The sequence below is a fragment of the Salvelinus sp. IW2-2015 genome, unplaced genomic scaffold (genome assembly GCF_002910315.2).
Source record: "Salvelinus sp. IW2-2015 unplaced genomic scaffold, ASM291031v2 Un_scaffold4346, whole genome shotgun sequence".
In the NCBI taxonomy this organism is placed as follows: domain Eukaryota; kingdom Metazoa; phylum Chordata; class Actinopteri; order Salmoniformes; family Salmonidae; genus Salvelinus; species Salvelinus sp. IW2-2015.
In genome coordinates this window covers 21,898-42,181 of record NW_019945617.1, presented here as the reverse complement: position 1 = coordinate 42,181, position 20,284 = coordinate 21,898, and the positions used below count along the sequence as shown (strand labels likewise).

General features: G+C 41.4%; 1 protein-coding gene across 1 annotated transcript; it reads right to left on the bottom strand.

Annotated features, from left to right (window-relative positions):
- Positions 1-8: 8 nt before the first annotated feature.
- On the bottom strand, positions 9-19,527 carry LOC112077163 (paired box protein Pax-6; the record flags this gene model as incomplete). Its single annotated transcript, XM_070441597.1, has 10 exons — positions 19,401-19,527; positions 10,036-10,089; positions 8,975-8,998; positions 6,179-6,309; positions 5,766-5,807; positions 5,441-5,675; positions 4,752-4,916; positions 524-682; positions 293-375; positions 9-159 (listed from the first exon to the last, which is right to left on the bottom strand). Coding segments are annotated over exons 2-10 (1,003 nt in total), but the record flags the coding sequence as incomplete, so codon positions are not given.
- Between the last annotated feature and the right edge of the window lie 757 nt (positions 19,528-20,284).

Genomic DNA, 20,284 nt, shown 5'->3' with positions numbered 1-20,284 from the left:
GTGCTTACCCGGTGTGGTGGGCTGAGGCATGGGCTGATAGACGCTGGTGCTGAAGCTGCTGCTGATGGGGATGTGACTGGAGGAGTTGCTGGCCTGACGACGCTGGTTCCGGAGCTTCTCCTCCCGCCTCCACTTCGCTCTTCTGTTTGAGAACCASACCTGCACAACAGGTCAATCATACATTAGTCGCGTATGTAGGCTCTTCATGGATTCTTGTGTGTCTTTTTCAGACCAAGCAGCAAAATGTTAATGGAATGCAGTGCAATGCATATTTCAAAATGTGTCCGCTCACCTGTATTCTTGCTTCAGGCAGATCTATTTTAGCTGCCAGTCTTTCCCTCGCGAAAACGTCAGGATAATGAGTCCTTTCAAATTCTGGAATACGATATGAAAACGTATCTTTAGTATAGGCTATGAACATATTGTTGTAATTGAATTATGTGTAAGCTACTGAGGTGAATGTTGCTATTCGTTCAATTAGACGTTACATTAAAATATGAATATCTTGTAAATTCAAGTTCACCTTTTTCCAGTGCTTCAATCTGCTCTTGTGTGAACGACGTGCGGTTCCTCTGGAGTTTTCTCTTTAGCTGGAGTCGCATCTGCGTCTCGTCGGAATCCTCCCCATTCGAACTGATGGAGTTTGTGTTCTCTCCAGCACCGTCCTGTGGCTGGCAGCCATCTGTAAATAAATCAATAAACAAATAGGAATTGGCCTGCCTACTACATCTCCAAAAGCATYCGTTAATATATTGTTTATTTAATTTTATAYTTCTGAAAGTAAACTGCAAAAAATAACATGTCGTCCTCGCAATAGCCCATAGGGAATTKATTTCTACGGTTCTGTTATATTTATATATGTTCCCGTTAAAAGKAACCTGTTAGAAGAATAYGGAAAAGCTGTCATTGTAGGCCTAGTTGGCATAACACCGACTGAGGACGGACATTGAATGATGACGGATGAATGATCTAGCTAACATATTGATCTCTGCTTGTTTTCAGACACATCAATAGCCATAAAACACCGACTAGTTATTTGTAAAATATTGTGGGAAAAAGACCATTGCTCAGCAATGCTGCGTGAACTTAGATCCTTTATCACCTCTCAACAATGGCACATGTGCTCAAAGGGTTAAGAGAAATGTGACTAGATGTGGCGAACTCCTTTCAGGCCCAAACTCTCTCCCCCTTTTAGGAGCGTTGCGATGCCTCAATGGCCGTCCCCATATGGGCTTTCGTATAGCCATTGAGGTGACCACAACACTTGAATAGAGGAGGTGCTTTTCACAATGAAACAATGCCGTTCGGGTAAGGGAAACCATTAAACTCTGTGCACACAGCGAGAGGTGGCTACAGCGAACTCTTCGTGGGCAGAATATCACCAGAGGAAATGGAGCAGCTCAATCGGACGAGGCGACAAAAGGATTCTCTCTGTGCTTTGGTGAACTATTGTGCGCACGCAGGATGCGGTCAACAGAGCTTTGAGTTCAGTGTGTTAACCCTTATCCACTAGCATCATTAATCACGTCCCCCGGCCAGCTAAACGCCAGTCAAAATTTCTATCTTAAATTGGAAACAAATGAGTGAGGAGAGAGCATGCAACCCCCTGTACAAGCTGAATAGGGCCTATCTATTCACGGCTCCTGGTTGTCCGTGGTAGGCCTATATGGGCTTCTGTTCTGGGACCAGGCATATTGACTAATGCCTGTCTTGGTTTTGCACATCATTATCCCTTCGAGAAGTTAATATGAAATGAAGAAATAAGGGCTCTTTTGGAGAATGTCGGGTTTTATGTGTGTAACGCTATTTGACCAGTCGTTTCGTGAGGTGCACCTGCATACAGATAATTGTCTGAGTTTACCAATTTAGCTTGGGTATTCTCGGACATGACAGTACTTACATTGGAGTCACGACAGGCTACTCTTCTCTAATATCCATAGGCCTATTTAAACAAATGTATAGGATCGAATGTTTCCACTAGTTTGGGTCCCAGTCTTTGTAGCTATCATTCCACTCTGTCCACTCCAGTCATGCTAAACATATGTGGCATACGACACGGAGTACAAGGAGTGGAATGTTACCAAAACAGACTGGGACCCAGGCTAGTTGCCCTGGGAGATTACATAAAACATTTGTTGTAATATTATTTGCATAACAACAGTTTTTAATACGCACAAAATTACCATGACATTGCATGTTATGTAAGCAAATTCACCATAAGGCACCTGCTATATTTTAGGTTTAGGCCGATAACAATGTGGTAGCCTAGACTAAATAGCCCATGATTAGACATACTACCACAGACATCTAGCAAGTGCTAAATTATAGCACATAATAATTGCCTGGATTTGTTTTCGGTTGACATTAATGTGTTAATAGGATTATGACTATTAAAATGTATTTTTTAAAAATGTCTTAATCGTTTTGAAATAAATTAACTTTTTTCTCCATGTAGCCTGTGTCCGTCCACTCAGCGCTTTGCTTTCTTCTCGAAGGATATCCACAAAAAGGAGTGAATGTGCGGCCCATGATCCCTCCGCCAGACCCACTGACGCTAGGTCTGGATTTGTTTTCTTTTAAAAAGCGCTGGGAAATAAACTCATTCTTTGGTATCACTGTGTCTCGGGCAGTGGGGCGGAAAAAGAGCCGAAAGAGATAGCGGCCTTCAGTCAACAGAGACTGGATCAAAAACACTTAAGAAACCGATTAAACTGAAAGAGAAAGTGAGTGGTCTAAATTCACAGACGGGATTTAGTACCATATCAGAACGAAATGAGAGAAAGAGAAGAAATAATGAATTGCCACAGAGTTTTATTCAGATAGACTCTCTAGATAGAGTTGTCACCTTTCAAGCCCTGTCAGACTCCTTGTAACCATTATTTTAGCCACTGTTGCGTAGCTGTTGTTTGACAGGGACCATATTTGTTCTCCTCAGAGACCCTTGCCGTATGGTTAGACCTTATGGATCTCCTGAAATGAACTCCTGGAAACAATTCCCAATTCAATTGGAGGTAAATGCCCATGTCACTTCATTTTCAATCGAAGAAACTGAAAAGCAATATTGCATTAAGGGCCTAAAAAGATTGCATTCAAAGCCTTATAAAAATGTATTATTATTATTAGGCCTTTGTCAGTATTGTTATTATTAGGCCTATTGTTATTATTAATAATAATATTGTTAATAATATTGCTATTATTAATAGCTTACTTTATTAGTACCAATAACGACATTAAATCAAACAGAGTGTAAACATAGTGAATAACTATGTCTAGTTCTGGAAGTAAGCCAATAGTTTATTGTACATTATAAAAAATAAAAAATAAAATAAACATGAAAAAAGATAGGTTAGGACCACATAAGACTAAATCAAAAGGCCTTTATGTTCAAAGCAAATTAAATTCTGTGCAGAAACATATCTTGATGCTTATCGAATTATAACACCGTTTCTCTTACCCAGTCCTGAGCAGGTGAATGACTTTATTTTCTTTCAGGCTCTGTATTTCACAAGGGTCTATTAGAGCACACAAAAAGAACTAGAACATAAGCATGTATTTTGTAATATAGTTCCTGTGTGTCTTCATGCCTGGCTAATCGCTCCGCCTGTCATCCCGTGTCCAGTGGTCTCCTGTGGAACATTTCTCCATCAGTCTCCCTCAACTAGACTCACCTCACCATAACGAGAGACGAACTCTCTCTAATGAGCAATTACACATAGCGGGCCCGTTCCCATAACCAATCCTTGCGTGTGAAGGAAAACATTCCTTTGTACTGATATGCGCACACGGATCCTCAGGCTTTTTTTCCCTGCCAGGAGAGGAGGGAAATGCGGGTTGTTGGATGGACACCTCCGCTGAAAGGCCAGGCCTCTGTCACGCACATCCCATCGGAGACAGTGTGGGCATTGAGACTGCTGATTAATTGGCCGTTCACTAATCGACTACTCTATGATTAATTGGGAATTTTGTCCACCAAAGGCATCAAAGCATGTTGACAATACCTGCTTGAATTGCTGACCAATCATAAACGACATCCAATCATCCTAAATGATTGATGTGTTATAAGCAATGCCCAAAACTCACTGAAAACTATGGCTTGGGCTCCCAAGTGGCGCAGCGGTCTAAGGTACTGCATCTCAGTGTAGAGGCGTCACTACAGACACCCTGGTTCGAATCGAGGATGTATCACAACCGGCCGTGATTGGGAGTCCCATAGGGAGGCGCCACATTGCACAGCGTCGTCCGGGTTTGGCCGGTGTAGGCTGTCACTGTAAATAAGAATTTGTTTTTCACTGACTTGCCTAGTTAAAAATGTTAAATACAAATAATAATAATAATTTAAGATGTTTATTGCGTAACATATTTGTAATGGTGACTTAGCTTAAGGTTTACCTACAAAGTTACACTACTCACTAATCAGTTAGTCATACTCGTCTAGCCAGAACCCATGCGTAAAGTGATCTTAAGTCATGTATGAAAGAAGCGAAGATATACTGTGGACCAGGGTATAGGCCTAACATTTGCAATATAGCATTACATCCCTGATGACCCTTAGGTCATTAAAACAATTTGGTTTATAAAAACCCTAATACTCCTTCTTCCAAAAGTCAAACGGAATGCATTGACAAATAATGGATTAGTCTTTAGCCTACATTCGGATAATGGTGAGATAATTATATGATTTCACGAATAGCGCAAATGTAATTATATCTATAGGCTTCTTCATTGTCAAATTATTAGTGACTGAGGTTCACCTTGGTTGGGCTGCCCTGGCACTGAAGTTCCGGGGTACCAGCCGGGCCGTGTCCCCCAAGTTCCTGTCTGACCGTTGAGCATTCTCAGCTTGTCATACATGCCATCTGCGCCCATCTGTTGCTTCTCGCTAGCCAGGTTGCGGAGGACTCTGTTTATCGAGACACCTGAAAGACAAACAAAACGGAACGGTTTGATTAGCGCCAGCCATGATTGAAAAATGCGCGCCACCGCCGGTATAGTGTGTAGGCATGCGAGCACTGTGAGCGTGCAAACTTAATGTCTATGGGCACACATATACACATGCACGCACGCGCGCGCACACATACGTCACATCCTGACAAGTGAGCTGGAAGTAAAGATGTAAACAGAGCATTTCCAAATAATATTTGAGAAAATACATTTAATAACTAGCCAAACATTGAAAATATGCCTGTTATAACATCAACAATTGTCAATTGTATTTTACATTAGGCCCTATGTGGTGCAAAATTAGCTAATAACGAATCAAATATAAATAATGAAATGTATGAATGTCTCTACAAGTTAACTAACCATTTGTTGGAATCAATGCATGTCTTTCACATATAACGCAGTCATGATCTCGTGACTAAATGGTTGGCTGATAATCATGCATGCTTTCCGTCTCTGAGAAATCATTTCAGGTGGTAAAAAAAATCATGCTCATAACTTACACTCACTGCACTTACACTGGGTATATTGTCGTTGGTGCAGACCCCCTCCGACAACAGTCTGTCGCGGATCTCCCAGGCGAAAATAGACGGGCACTCCCGCTTGTACTGCGCTATCTTCCCCACCACCTCTGGAGTGGCTACCCTCGGCTTGCTGCCTCCGATCGCTCTCGGTCTTATGGAGCCAGTCTCATAGTATCTGCCAAGGATCTTACTCACGCACCCGTTGGACACCTGGATAGAAAACAATAGACACAATTCACATACATTATTTAAGACTAGTTGCGAAATTTTGAAGATTACGTCAAACAATGATAAGCTTACGTTTTCATTTTCCAGCACTTGGACTTTTGAGTCATCATGGGTCTATAAACAAAAAAATATGCCTTAAATGGTATAGGATAACAGTGTGCACTTTCTAAAATGCAACTATTCTTAGGGGGGAAAGTGGTGGCCTACTTACGATATGTTACCCTTAATGTTATTTGAATAGGATATAGATTATAATGAGAAGCAATTAGGCTTTGTCTGGCCTTCTTACAGCCAACAATTGTCGAAAAACGTMTTTAAATAAATAAAAAGGCTACAGTAAGGAAAACTAAAAGTTCCACCATGCATCATCTTCTTATATTTAAAATCCCATTGTTTAGTTTTATTTTGTTGTAGCTTAAAAAAAAAAAAAGTAAACACTGAAAGCTAGGGTTTCCTGCACCAGACCGAAAGAATGCCCTGGTCACCTGCAGAATCCTGGAGATGTCGCACGGCCGCGCGCCACTATGAGCAAGTTCGACGATTTTCTGCCTGGTGGTGTCCGGTAGCGGTCTACCATTAACAAACACACCGCCCAGCTGGTTCACACCGCTGTGACCTGAACAGAGACAAAGGGGAGCCCAATTATAGGCTACGGTTGCAATGTAACAACAAGGTTATGATCACAACAATATGTTCTATAACAAAATAGCAGTGAGTCAGGTAATGCTTTTCCTTTCAGATGGCTAGCTTTCAGAGCAAAGGTGAAACATAAACGTTGAAGGGAGGAATTAACAAAACGCTACATTTAGAATGAAGGAAATGCAGATAGTCTAATAGTACAATTATCCCCAAAATGAATATCTGATAGTTATTTATTGTTCCATTGTTATCAGCACTCTAGACAATGGTCACTGTAATGCAATAGCCTTGAATCAACACATGCACGGCAAGTGTCAACAGCATCCAATGATCTGGACCAAAACATCCCCATCCAACTGAGATGAAATCAGCTATTCAAAGGTGAAATCAGCAATTTAAAGGTGAAATCGGCTATTCAAAGGTGAAATCAGCTATTTAAAGGTGAAATCGGTTATTTAAAGGTGAAATCGGCTATCCAAAGGTGAATTCAGTCATACGCGAGTTGTCCAGCATTATTTCGCCAAGTGGGCAAGCCAACCCCAAATTCAGCGTCTTTAAATCCCCAAACTTAGAAATTAAATCCCCCAATCCTCCTCACCGCTATTCCAGTGTGCTATTACGCACAAGCACACCAATGTACCCTCAACACAAACACGCCAATGTACCTTCAACACAAGCACACCAAAACACCACCCATTTAGGTAGCCTCAAATATAACAAACCTCAATAAATGTTATCCAAATATAAGTATTTTTAAAACACTTAATTAAGAGGTAGGTTGTAGTCGATAAGGAGGTTGATTAAAGCATGGAAAGAGTCAGCAAACCTGAAGCCAAATGGGACGGATGCCTCCCCGGAGTGTCTTACTGTGCTCCAGATCTCCGCTGCCTTCTCTTGCGCTGCCGCCTGCTACATTGACTCCGGGAGCAGAGGCTCCTTAGCAATAAATAAGCTCCAAATATAGAAGAGGGGGGAAATGTGATGAGGCTGGCTGACATTTGTCTTTAAAATAAAGCTAGCTGCACGTCAAGTTTGAGCTTAATTTCTGGAAATAGGCGGAAGTCGCCTCGGATCATGCATGGGAAGGCTAATTGAAAAGATCAGTTGGAGCACTTGTGGCAGGCATGTCACTTTATGACACAGCTCTGCTTTTGAAAAACGCATCGTCACGACAAATAGTAGCACGATAAAACGACCCTTTCTGTCTGGATTTGGATATCACTCAGACAAAATTGGACGCTACTCGTTTACCCTTCGAGGGAAGCTTCGTTTTAAGGTGACCAGGGGCGACGCGCGGGCACAACAACGAGGGCGCGCTTGGATTCTCAACATATTAAATCTGACATCTCGGTTTTTTTCTCTTGTTTGTATTTGGCAACAAATCCTCCCAGCCACTACAATCCTGTTGTGTGCAATCAGTGGGCGATCTGCTTGGGAATACGTTGTATGTGCGCTATAAATGGGAACAATACGCATTACGCACGTTTTGTGCCAATTAAAAGCCATGTTTTGAGTGAAAATAAATCTGTTTAACATAATTAAACACTGCTCTTAGGCCACTATGTGCAATGATCCTTATCCAACGTGGACTTGATTAATAGCAAATCCACTATCATCCCTCTGGCTCTTTGGTAATTCCAGGATTAAGTGGAATTAATAGACGTCTTACTCTCAAATGAACCTGTCCSCGCTAAGCAGCGGTTCGCTGTGGGTTTACATGGTTGCACCGTCACCTCAACACATTTATAACCATCATATACATCCACAGGATCGATAAAGCCGTCAGATAAGGATATCACATACAATTTCAACTCTCCAAAGGTTAAGTCTTAATCATGTGCCCAATTCCCCACGGCGAGCAGCGTCGATCTCGCCCGCTGGCGCTGATTATGCGCCTTGTATTCTATTACTAGTCGACTAATAGGAAAACATATGGTGTCAATTTGGACGCTCCCCTCCATATACACCCAGGAGTTGTTAGCACAAAAGCCACCGAGGCCGCGGCGACCTTTAAACAACACATAGAACCGGGCCCAATGATATCTCCTCGGCCATTCGCACCAGAAATCACAAGCCAAGCCAGGGGAGCATCCCATTAACATCAATTTGGGGCAAAGCAGGAGCAGAGGGGGCTGTACATAGCTTTAACGACGCCTCGTTTAAAACATCATCTCAATAAAGGAGAACTGGCAAGCAAACATCATCTGTGAGTAAGCCATTTGTCAGCGCATAGAACACTGGGTAATGCCAAGGTGGCCTATATGACGCATAATGGGCTTCCCATATTGTTCAAAAATAATATCCAATAGACTATGTATTTAGACGTTTAAAAAACTATGATACAAATTAAATAGTCTTCAATGAAATATTCCTGTATCAATTGTCCTACTTAATCTGACCTACATTCAAGCCTTTTGTTCTGCATGTTGTCATTTTCCCTTATAGTGAACAATATCATATTCCCTACTTGCATTGCAAATATAACCTAGGCCTACAACAAGGTAACAATATGCCCTACACGTGATCTAGCTATAGGTACATTGAATTCAGACAGATTAAAATGTGACTACATAGGCAGGTGTTACAGCACATGCACGTCATCAAGGTGAGGAGAATAGCAGAGAGGAAATCATTCCACACACCTTCATCACAGATGTCATAGACCTCTAGTCCAGCAGCAAGACAAGAGAGAAAATAACGTTACTTTTCATCCTTTATGGTTTAGTTCATTTCCCCAGTCAGCAACTCATATGGACCATTATGATAAACAATCCAGACAAGTAATAACACACTACAGACTAGGAAGCAATAGAGGCCAACACACAGTCACCTTTCCTTTATGGCGCCCATGCAAGACAATATCATGTTTTATCATGTTGTTGTTTTTTTGCAGTGAGTTTAGGCCAATATGTACAGTTCTACTCTGTTGTTATGGTAATGTGGGAATCTACATTCTAACTCCGGCACTGTTCATGAGGAGACTAGTCTACATTAGACATGATCAATATTCGTCCTTCTTTGCCTTCCCATTCTCCGCCCCAGCTAATAGTGTACGCAGCCCGGCAGTCAGCTCTAAAGCTAATGCAGACGGCTGTGCAATTATTTAATACCAACTCAAGCGGAAAGAAAATTCTCCCCCTTCAACCCAACCCCCTCTACTCGCTGCTCTCTCTCTCTCTTCTCCTCTTCTTCTCTCTCTCTTCTCTCTCCTCTCTCTTCTTCTCTCTCTCCTCTCTCTCCTCTCTCTCTCTCTCTTCTCTCTCTCTCTCTCTCTCTCTCTTCTCTCTTCTCTCTCTTCTCTCTCTCTCTCTCTCTCCTCTCTCTCTCCTCTCCTCTTCTCTCTCTCTTCTCTCTCTCTGTGGCACATAGCAGAAAACTAAAACAATCTGTGGAGATTAATGGAGGATATATAATTAGACTATAACTGTCAATGTTCAATAACTCTGCGGTCTGGAAGGGGCCATATAACATGCATTACATATAAACACAAGGATACGGCTAAATTAACAACATCAAGAGCGACACAGAATTTTAAATATTGAAGCTAAAAACAAATCATAAACTGTGGGGGAAAAAAGTCAAAATAAAGCTTATATGCTRASGAGTATGTTWAGGGTAAGTTATGTTAAGGGGACCATAAAGACAGAAGGGTAGTTGCGGTTAGTATCAAAGTTTAAAAACAACAATATGCAAATCCACTTACTGTTCTGCATCATCGAGGCTACGCCAGACTCCCACGTGGCTTGGCTGTGGTATTCTATGCGTCATAAGGAAATAACAATGATAACAATGTTAGTATCAGCATAATTACAATGTAATGGCTATTCAAAGTTAAGAATTACAATTCACAAATGTTCTCTCTTTTTTTTTTTATATTTCTTTTTTTCTCTCTTTTAGTTACTTCGAATTCCAAGGCGATTAGGGCGGATACTTTGGTGCAATACAATCATAATGTTGCTCTGTAATTATAAATTCCACATAGCCATAATCCATGTGAATTGGCACATCCCCATTGTATATATATTTTAGCATTAAACTTGCCTGGAAACAGAGTTGACTGTCGGCTTAAAACAATTTAGCCAATCTTAATGTCTCCCTAGGACAAAGCAAAACAGTATATTAGTACAGCCCTAGCGAAGACTGTGTGTTACATTTTACAAGTAAAGACTACTAAAAATTATTATTGAATTAGAATTGTAATTAATAAATAGGCTACTGTCGATTTGGCGTGTTATTCATATGAGAGCATTTATATTTCTGTATTTTTGTATTTATTTTGTGCARCCTGAAGTTCGAAGAAACGGGCACTTTAATGGGCCTAATTGAAGATGGTAAAATAAATAAATTAGGCCTAATTGAAGAAGGTAAAATAAATAAATTAGGCCTAATTGAAGAAGGTAAAATAAATAAATTAGGCCTAATTGAAGAAGGTAAAATAAATAAATGATGTCGAGTTGCGATGGTTGCTATTCGTTGGCAAAAGCATCGCTATTCGTTGGCACGTGCGTGGTTTATTGATCACCTGTTTCTGATTCCTTGACATGTTTTTTTTGTTCTACWYKATGGCTTATAAACAGGCCTAAACATAAAGCAACGGCCACAGAGGCTGTTTCTAGTTCTACACAAATCTAGACCCTCTCGCCCAATGTGTACAGTGACACACGCTGTCTACCTCGCCTCAATGCTCTGCAAAAGTACAAACCAGGAGGGGGTAGAGGCCGCATACAAAGCCTGCCGGAGTCCCAACAATGCACCCCTTTCTACCACCATACCCAAACCCGGGGCCGCACAACTCGGCCTCCACAACTAGCAACACATCTTCCCACTAAACGTACCAACAACTCCAGAATACAAAGAACCGAAGGCATCCCCCCTCCGGGACCATACACACAACACCTTCTCACTGGCACAGCGGATGACCGTGACCTCGGGTCCCCGTAGCCCAATGTGGGATTTGTTTGTTACGTTTTGGGAAATGGAAAAGTAATTTCTTGTTCTAAATATCTGGAGGTAATGGTGTAGCTGGTGACGGTTGTTAGGCGGTTGTAAAAAGATACAACAGCTCAGTGGGGAGCTCAATCAGAAAAGACAAACGCAATAAAGAACCTATTCAAGTGGACGGTTAAAAAGGGGCCGGTGAAGGAATAGTCTTAAGTTTAATTTTGTCTCCTTACGCAAAAACAACCCTGTTGTGGGCATGTGTGTACTGCACCCGAACCTAGGATTTGGAAACATGAATTGGCTTGAGAAGTGAGACTTACAAATACCTACTTTCTGGAGAAAGTAGCCTATTGCAAAAACAACGTGTTTCCAAAGCCATTTTGTAATTTATCAGAACACTGTTAACAGTAACAATTGTTGTGTTGCAAACGGAGGAATACTTTTTGAGGAAATTTACCCGATATGTTTTCACGTCAGTCCTGTTCTTAGAAGTAGGCTGTCTGAAAAGACCAAAAGTCTTGAAAACAATGCATTTTATTTTTACAATGCAAATGCACTCAACTCACTCATTTAGATTCCTCCACATTCATTCCAATATTTTAACTACGTAAAAGTACAAACCCACCAATGCAAAATAAATCTCTCAACAATACACACAACACCCTGGAAGTGGCGAATGGTAAAATAATCCTAATTCCTCTCTGCCTTAAAAACAATATTTCTGTTAATATTTGGAGAACTGCGATTCAGCAGTTAGACATCATCTGCCTAGTTAATCATTTACTTAGTGTCGAAAACTCTGCGGTTGTTGCTGAGGTTAACAACGGTCTAATCTGAATTTATTTTCCTTTAGTAGTACCTAATCCGTAACAACAATCAACAACAATCGTCTTAATTAACATGCTTATTCAGGCAGCTGGATCCTGAGTTCACAACATTCACATGCAGAAAAACATTACGATCTCAACACGTCTCGGTAGGAAGTTGTGCGCACTATGCATTTACTGCACTAAGCATCTTAGTGTTATCTTAATGTAATACTGGGTTATTAGCCGTTTTTGTAAGGGGTAGTATGCCTATGTTAATTTAACGACACAAATGAAACCATAACATTATGATTAGGCTATTAGTGAAATATAGGCCTAATCTTCAGCTACTTTTGTTTGACAGTTTTATTTATTTAGAATCAGTGAACGTGACGCTATCTTCAAATGTGTGAGTGTGCAGATATACTTTATTGTTGATAAAACATAAATATGACAATATTATAATAGGCTATGTATTTAGCCATTTAGTATGATATCTTTGATTATTGTATCTTAATTCTAAAACGTTTTGAAGTATTTAGTAACTTGCAGGCACGCTTAAATACCTGTAGTGATAATTGTAACTATTTCTGCACAATACTTCACTTGCTTAGAAAAAAGTAACATTTGAGGTATATTTTCTTTGGTACGCAAACAAGAGGAGAAATAAATAGGCCCACCGTGTACTTGGAGCATTTCAGAGAAGGCGCTTGGGTGACTCTGTCTATGAATCAAACTGACACTTTCCTCAACGGGTCATTGCTCCCCATTTCTCCACGATGATCACTGTCTCGGCCTAACGTGACTTTTTACTCTTTGCTGTCATAAATAAGCATTAAGCTATCCGTAAACACCAACACAACCGATCATTAAAGAGCACATCAGATAAACAGGAAAGCCAGCCCGAATGCCGCTTCAAATCGCACTCTACAACTTCAGAGTAGGAGTAGAATATAAGCAGCCTAGTAGGGGCTACACTTACTACACAAACTCCAACCTATAGCCTAGCGATACTAGTCTGCAGCCTGGAGATGCATATGGCGCAATAATAATAATATATTCGTTTTCAATTATTGATTGTTCTGCATTAAATCTAACCTATTTTAAGTATGTATGTTTGCAGGTTGCAGACTGGGTTGAAATGCACAGACAATCTTTTACTGGGAAGATATCCACTCTCACCTTTTTGAGCATCTGCGCCGCTGTCAAAAGTCCTTGTCAAATAGTTCTCCGTGCCAGAGAAAGAGAACAAATGCGGGCCGTCTATTGTGGTGGTTTTTCAGTAAGAGGAAACAATAGTTTTCCAGTGATCTTCAGCGGAGACGGAAGGGATATCCCTGCGAAGGAGACAGAGATTGACAGTGAACTCAGATGTCAGGACCGCGGAGTGAGCGAGAATGTGCGCTCGTGTGAGTGAGCGAGATAGCGAATGAGAGAGTGGGGCGAGAAGGAGAGAGGAGAAGGGGAGGGAGGGAAGAATTGGAGAAGAAGAGGGGGTTGGAGGCTAAGAGAGAACACACCTATGCTGATTGGTGATGGTACAAGTGTATTACTGTATGTGTTTCTGGTCTGCTGTGCTCTGTGCGTTGCCTCGACCTCTGTCATCATCGGCCCCAAGGAAACACTTCCCCCTCCACCAAGCGGGAAATGGGGCCGAGCGAGAGAGAAGAGAGACCCGTCTCCCCAACCCACTAATCAGCAGACACATGCAAATACCCCTCTTTCTCTCTCTCACACACTCTCTCCCTCTCTCTCGCTCTCTTTCCCTCGCTATCTGAATATTGCCTGCCCTACTATGCAAAGAAATGGATTGCCTCGGAGATCCCATTGGATAGAAAGCAAAGGCCTGGTGAGTCTCTGCAGAGGCCGGGTTGGTTCCGTGGTGGTGGGAATCTCAGGCATGTTTTACAGCTAAACCTGAGTGCACGACGCGGGGGAAACGGAGGATGTGGACGCATTTTAAAGCAGTCAGCTCCATGAATGGAACATTCTGTCCACGGAGCTGATTTCAAATCGTTCTTGCCTTGTCGAGCGTAGGTGTGCCTATTTCCGTGGGAAATTTGCCTACAGATAAATGTTTTTTTTTGTTTTAGGCGTATTGCTATCGTGCAGCCTCTATTATTTTCCGTACTAATTTTTCCAATGCAATTTTGGAACAAACTTCATATTTACTTTGGGTCTGCATGAAAACCAATAGTTTCTGAGTTTCTGTTAACAGCCTCTGCATGGCTGTTTGCAACGGTTGTGAAGTGTCTCCCTGGAGTGCATAGTGAGTTGGCCCTTGGTGAKCAGGGCCACTACTAATGACAAATGAGCTGAGGAGGGCTCCCCATTGACAGCTGTGGCTTTTAAAGGGGAAACTGTTTACTTTGTGTAKTAAGTACACTTGTAAWTTACCACTAATGTCGCCTACTCGCTGAAAACAAACGCAAACTTTCCCCACGTGCCTTTGTTGACTGTTTGGTATCACCTTCTRACTGCTCAGCCTGTCATGGTCATTGTAAACACACCGACACACACACGGTTCCCCGCCATGCGTAAAGGGCCCCTGCTTTTAGGCAAGCTCTGCTGCTTGTTATGGACGCATTTGCAAGGCAAGGTGACGTCACYCCTATGACCTGACGACAAATAACACGCGTAAATAAAGTGAAGCAAATGACTGGTCAGCAATGACCACACGCTCCCTAACTGCACCGGTTTAATTATCGGCCATTACGACACACCTCAGCGCATTCGAAAGCAACCCCTCCGAGCCCGTATTGAAGCTTACACTCGTAGCTTGCGAAGCACCAGTCTCAGTGCTGGGAGTCCCCGTCGCTTATTCCAAAGGACCAGGGCCGGTGGAGGAGGGGATGCGAGCTGTTTGGATGTGTGGAGCCAACCCATAGCAAAATTGGGGTACAAAAAAGGGGGAGATGGAGAGACGGAGGAGGAGAGGGGGATGGGATGGGTCTCTTTTTTGGAGAGTGCAGAGCATGAAATGAAGTAATGGAGGGAGGCCTACACTTGACTTCCTTTGACGTGAAAAAGTCAGAGCTCATCAATAAACTACCTCGGAGGTGAAAGAGGGCTCCCTGACAACCATCACATTCCTAACTACGGGTTCAATGAGGAGACAAACGACGCTGCCTGAAGGGAGGGAGGGGGGGGGGCTGAATGGGGCCCTCAGTGGGCGCGCGAGATAATGAGCCGCGAGGACCAGCACAAACTGTCACCCAGAGTCCCGCGGTGAGGAACAAGAACAACACTTCGGCCAGAACTTTCTCCCCAAACAAGCTGTAAACTAACCCACCATTTTGTCCCATTTCTCCTCCACTGTGTTTAGTCACTGAAGCTGGTGGCCTATTCGACTAGATTATTATTTTTTTGTTTCTGTGTTTGACTTTGTTTTGGGGTCGTGTGTTTGTGTTTGTGTGTTTGTACATGAAGATTAGTTCTGATGGTCTAATGAGTATCTTGTTCAGGGAAACTTTATTCTGATAATAGAGGAATTGGCAGCTTATGACAAACCTAAAAGTGCGTGTGCAGCTAGTAAGGTGAGCAGAACAGTTTTATACTACAGCCACATGCATGACATGTCAGCACACATGTTTACATACATCGTTGTTGCAAGAAATGACATTGTGGAAACTGCAGAATGCAAAAACAATCTACTATATTGGTCAGATTCTCCAGATTCGCCAAACTTTGCACCTGATACTTTTAGAATAGAGTGAATATGTTGTACTTACAGCAGGTGGCACTTTGTGCAGTGCAAACACTTAGAACCAAATGCATGACAACATTGTTAACCCTATTAATTGCAATATTTGTTTTGATTTAATGAATGCACCAAAATCCCGACACACAATCGTGATTCGTGTTGTTGAAAGTGTAACCTAATGTTTGTTTTTCAACGAATCATAAAAAATTAAAAATAAACTATCAAATGTTTTAACCGACTATGAATTATGTTGGTATATGCATTTAAATACGATTAAGCTAATCTAACTTTCAAAAGTGAATAACATCAAATTTATGCTAATTTATAGGCAAAATATAGGCCTCTACGAAGGACACTGCTAGTTAGATGCATTTATATGTAACCACACCACATTGTAATTCTAATTTAATAGTCCATCCCTTGTAACAGTCTGCAGCTGACGAAAATTCACTAACCGCTTCAGTGAAAGACAGGTCCCTGATGAGTGTGTCGAGTTTGTTTTCTCTGCAGACAATAGCCTATACGTCCATAGATTATTGATTTATTTGGAAAGTAAATCCGCTCCGAGTGCTATATGCGTTGTCTCCATTCTTCTACTCACGAAACGTTTCGTTTTTCTTGACTCACTTGAAGTTCCAGATCAAATAGAGCAATAAATAATCATTCCTTTTGAACGATCATGTGCTCGTTGAAGTGCAAATATATATATTTCTCTGTTTAAGGGGAACTTCTTCGGGGTAAGTGTGAAAATGTAGTAAAACGAGTAACTGTATACAGACTAGCAATTAGCCCAATTCGGATTAGCAGCAATGCCTAAGGACCTGAAAGAAATCCTAATCTGCTCGCTATTTTCCCCTGAGGCAAAGTGGTCTTGAGGCCCCTCTAAAAACTTTGGAGAAAAAAAATCATAGGAGGGAGGAGGGGTGAACACGGCTGACGTCATGCGAGGAGAGAGAGAGAGAGCGAGAGAGCGAGAGAGCGAGAGAGAGGTCTATTAGAAAACATCAACAGCGGGAGGGGCGCGCTGGCCTCATTGATTTATCGAGATTTGAGGGACATGGGGACCGTTGAGCCATTGGGACGGCAGAGAGAGCTTTATCATCTCAATACTTCTCTAATTGTAGAGCAGGCAGGCGGACGAGTCTTCCTGAGAGGGAGGGAGCTGTCATCATTCAGCGACTCCACATTCTCTATGATTTTGGCAGGACACTGACCCTTCCCTCTGTAGGCCTATTACAGTACAAAGTCTGAGCCAAGCAGACAAAATTGCATGAGCGTAGAATAAATGGAAAATTAATGCATTTGCCAATTGTTTCATATTTTTTCGAAAGTTAATAACTATCCTTTGTGGTTAAAATACATTTGATTAGAAAAATATACTAATAGGGATATTCATTAATATATKAATTATTTTCTAGTTACTGCCCAATGACATTAAAATATAGCCTACATTGGCATTAACATTTGCACYGAATTACTCCAATATTATTGGAGATAACATTATTTAGATTAGGCTATATATTGTTATAACATATTTAGCCTATCTATAATAATGTGGTGTTGTTACAATAATAATTATTATTATTTGTGTTAAGATTATTTAACATCATTGTATGTTTTATTTCACAGGAAATTCGACAAAACGAAATGTCTTCAAAGACACTCCACCAAATGAGATTTTAAAACGCATTATAAAAGAGCTTTTGCAAGTTAACAAACGAATTTGGCCTACACACCATTCGGTTTTAAACCAACAACCATTTTACTAACTCCAGCCTACTTCGGGTTTCTGCATGGCTCAAAGATATTCAGAAATGTACTTTTTATGACATATTGTGCGGTGGAGCTCGTGCCGYCGGGAATGCAGCTGTCTTTTACTGTCAGGGCATCACTCTACCTCTTCCCACGTCACACTAACCAGCTGAATTCTGCAAACAAATACAATACATTTTAGGATCAACCTAAAGTTTGTTGTTGAATAATGGTTTGCTTTCATCCCAAAACAATTATCTTCTAARCTGAGGGAACTGAAATGGACATTACAGGCTCTGGGCTGCAAGGGAAATRATGTCAACACGACATACAGTAAGCCTATATATGTGTGCGTAAAAAGCATTTTATAGGCATTTCGCTGGACCCGCGATAACGTCTGCGTATGGGACCAATAAACTTTGATATAAAATAGATTTTGCTCTATTAATATAATATGACAATTTCTTAAAGCGACTTGGGAATTATTGTTTTAGTGAAAATACCCACCGTAGGCCTAAAGATGCTGAAAATGTACCCTTTCTCTGCGTAAAGTTAGTTATAGACTTSAACTCATCACTTCAACTTGTTTAACAAACGTTCACTGAGTGAGGCATTTAAGTGAAAAGTCCTACAAGGTGAATTCGTAATCTCAGTTGTCTAATTTAGCTCCTTGATTGACGTGTGGCAGGGAATGTGGCGTGAGGACGCTAGAAGGCTGGAGTGTGGATGGACGGTGAAGCCCTCTCCTGGCAGAAGACGGTCTGCTCGGAGGTGATGGTGTCACAGCGCTTCTCCGTGGCGCTGGCAGCTGGAGAAACGCGGTCACCAATAACAACTAACACGACAAGTTGACCTTGGTGCGCAGGGCTCGGTACTCCACTTATTAACGACAAGCTCGAACGAAATGGACCGTTGATCACACTGTAATTGCATGTTATAAAATGCACAGGAGGCCTTTAAATAACTTGGGTTGAAGACGAGAACATGTCTGATATTTGAAAATCCTATTTCAGTTAACGATCTAAAGCTTAGGCTACCACATTTTCAATCAACGGTGAACAATTTTAAAGCTACATTATCGTTTTATTTGCCTTAATTATTCTATAAAAGTTCAATTAAAATTGGGTAACTTTCAAATAACTTACTTGAGCTAAAAGTAAGCATATAACGTAGACTATAACGTAGACTCGTGATAACGTAGATCATGTAATCATATACGTAGATGATAATCAGGCTAAAATGTGTGTAGGTTTGGTAGGCTATTTGGTTATTCAAGAAATATGCACAATTACCATTTGGATGGTTTATATCACTCATACTAAACTGTTGGATTACAAAGCGTCAAGCGCAGTGTAAATAAAGAACATGTCATATCGATTCTTGCTCCGTCGCCGTTAAGCTATATAACAAGACTGTGTAAGCGCGTCTACTTTCTACCTCAGTGAAGATCGCTAATTACACGCTACCGGAGTCACATCAACTCCTGCGCTACGATACTAGCAAAAGCGCAGTCGCATGACCCATCAAAGACCACGCACAACAAGTTTACACTACTCCAGTAACACTGAGATTATCCACGTTAACTATCTAGACTTAAACTCAGCCTTCTGTACAGCCACACGGATCCATCAAACACCTTCATAAACATCAGATTCATTCTAAAGTTTGTAAACTTGAACAACAAAAAAACAGACCACTGATGTTACCATCCCGGGTGCGTACAGTATAGATAGAATACACAGCCAACGAAATGCTTTTAGATATTTTGACAATCCGAAGCGAAGAAAGAACTCCGATGTGCCAAGCACTCAAAACATGCAGTACGGTGATAAGTAATCCGATTGAAATGTGAGATGTATAAATCACCTGATGTAGGTTGTAGAGGGCGCAGACCTCTGACCGATATCCTGCTGATACCAGCACTCGCTCCTTCACCCTCCAAATTGTCACTGGAACAATACAAGATAAAGTTATGGGTCCAGATAACATTCGGATCCGCGCGGAGTTGAATGTCAATGAGAGTGAAAAAAGTCGCCTCGCTTACCACCAACTTTCTCTTGGCATCAGCCTCAACTTGGCAGTGATTTGGCTAGAGCGACGTCCGACGTCACCTTCCGAGGCATGGAATGGGGAAGTTCTATATGGAGCACATGCACCCGCCACAAATCCATCAACCCACCATCTTTATTGTCTTTAACTTTGACTGAAAGAAAGGGTCGATTTTCTTTATTTTAAATCTCTTTGCAACTTGATTAGATGTATATTGGATGGAAATGGAACATTAGGCTATGTAAAAAGTTTCAGAAAATTATTTGATAGGTTAAAACGGAACATATGTGCAACATAGAAGTAGGCTAATTAAGAATGTGGACTTTTATTTTACTAGTGCACCATTTACTAATGGACACATTAAGTAATTTATGGGCAAATGGAATCCCATAGGCCTGTATAGCCTATGGCGTCGCAGCTTTCATGGATCAGATGACCATATGCCTTGACGGCATCAAATTCTCTCTGTTACACGCTCTTACAACATACACGTAACACAACAAATCTACATCTAAATCCAATGTTAGCAGTGGTTTATTAAAAATTATTAATAAGGCCGTACTTGCTAAAAGCTGACTTGCAGTACAACCGCACAAAGGCCTACAAGTAAACAAAAACAAGTTCGCATGGAGCTGAAGGACTGTTGGTGATCTAGGAGTTGAAGCATGTTGAATTGCACTGAGGGCGGAGGAAGCATCGAT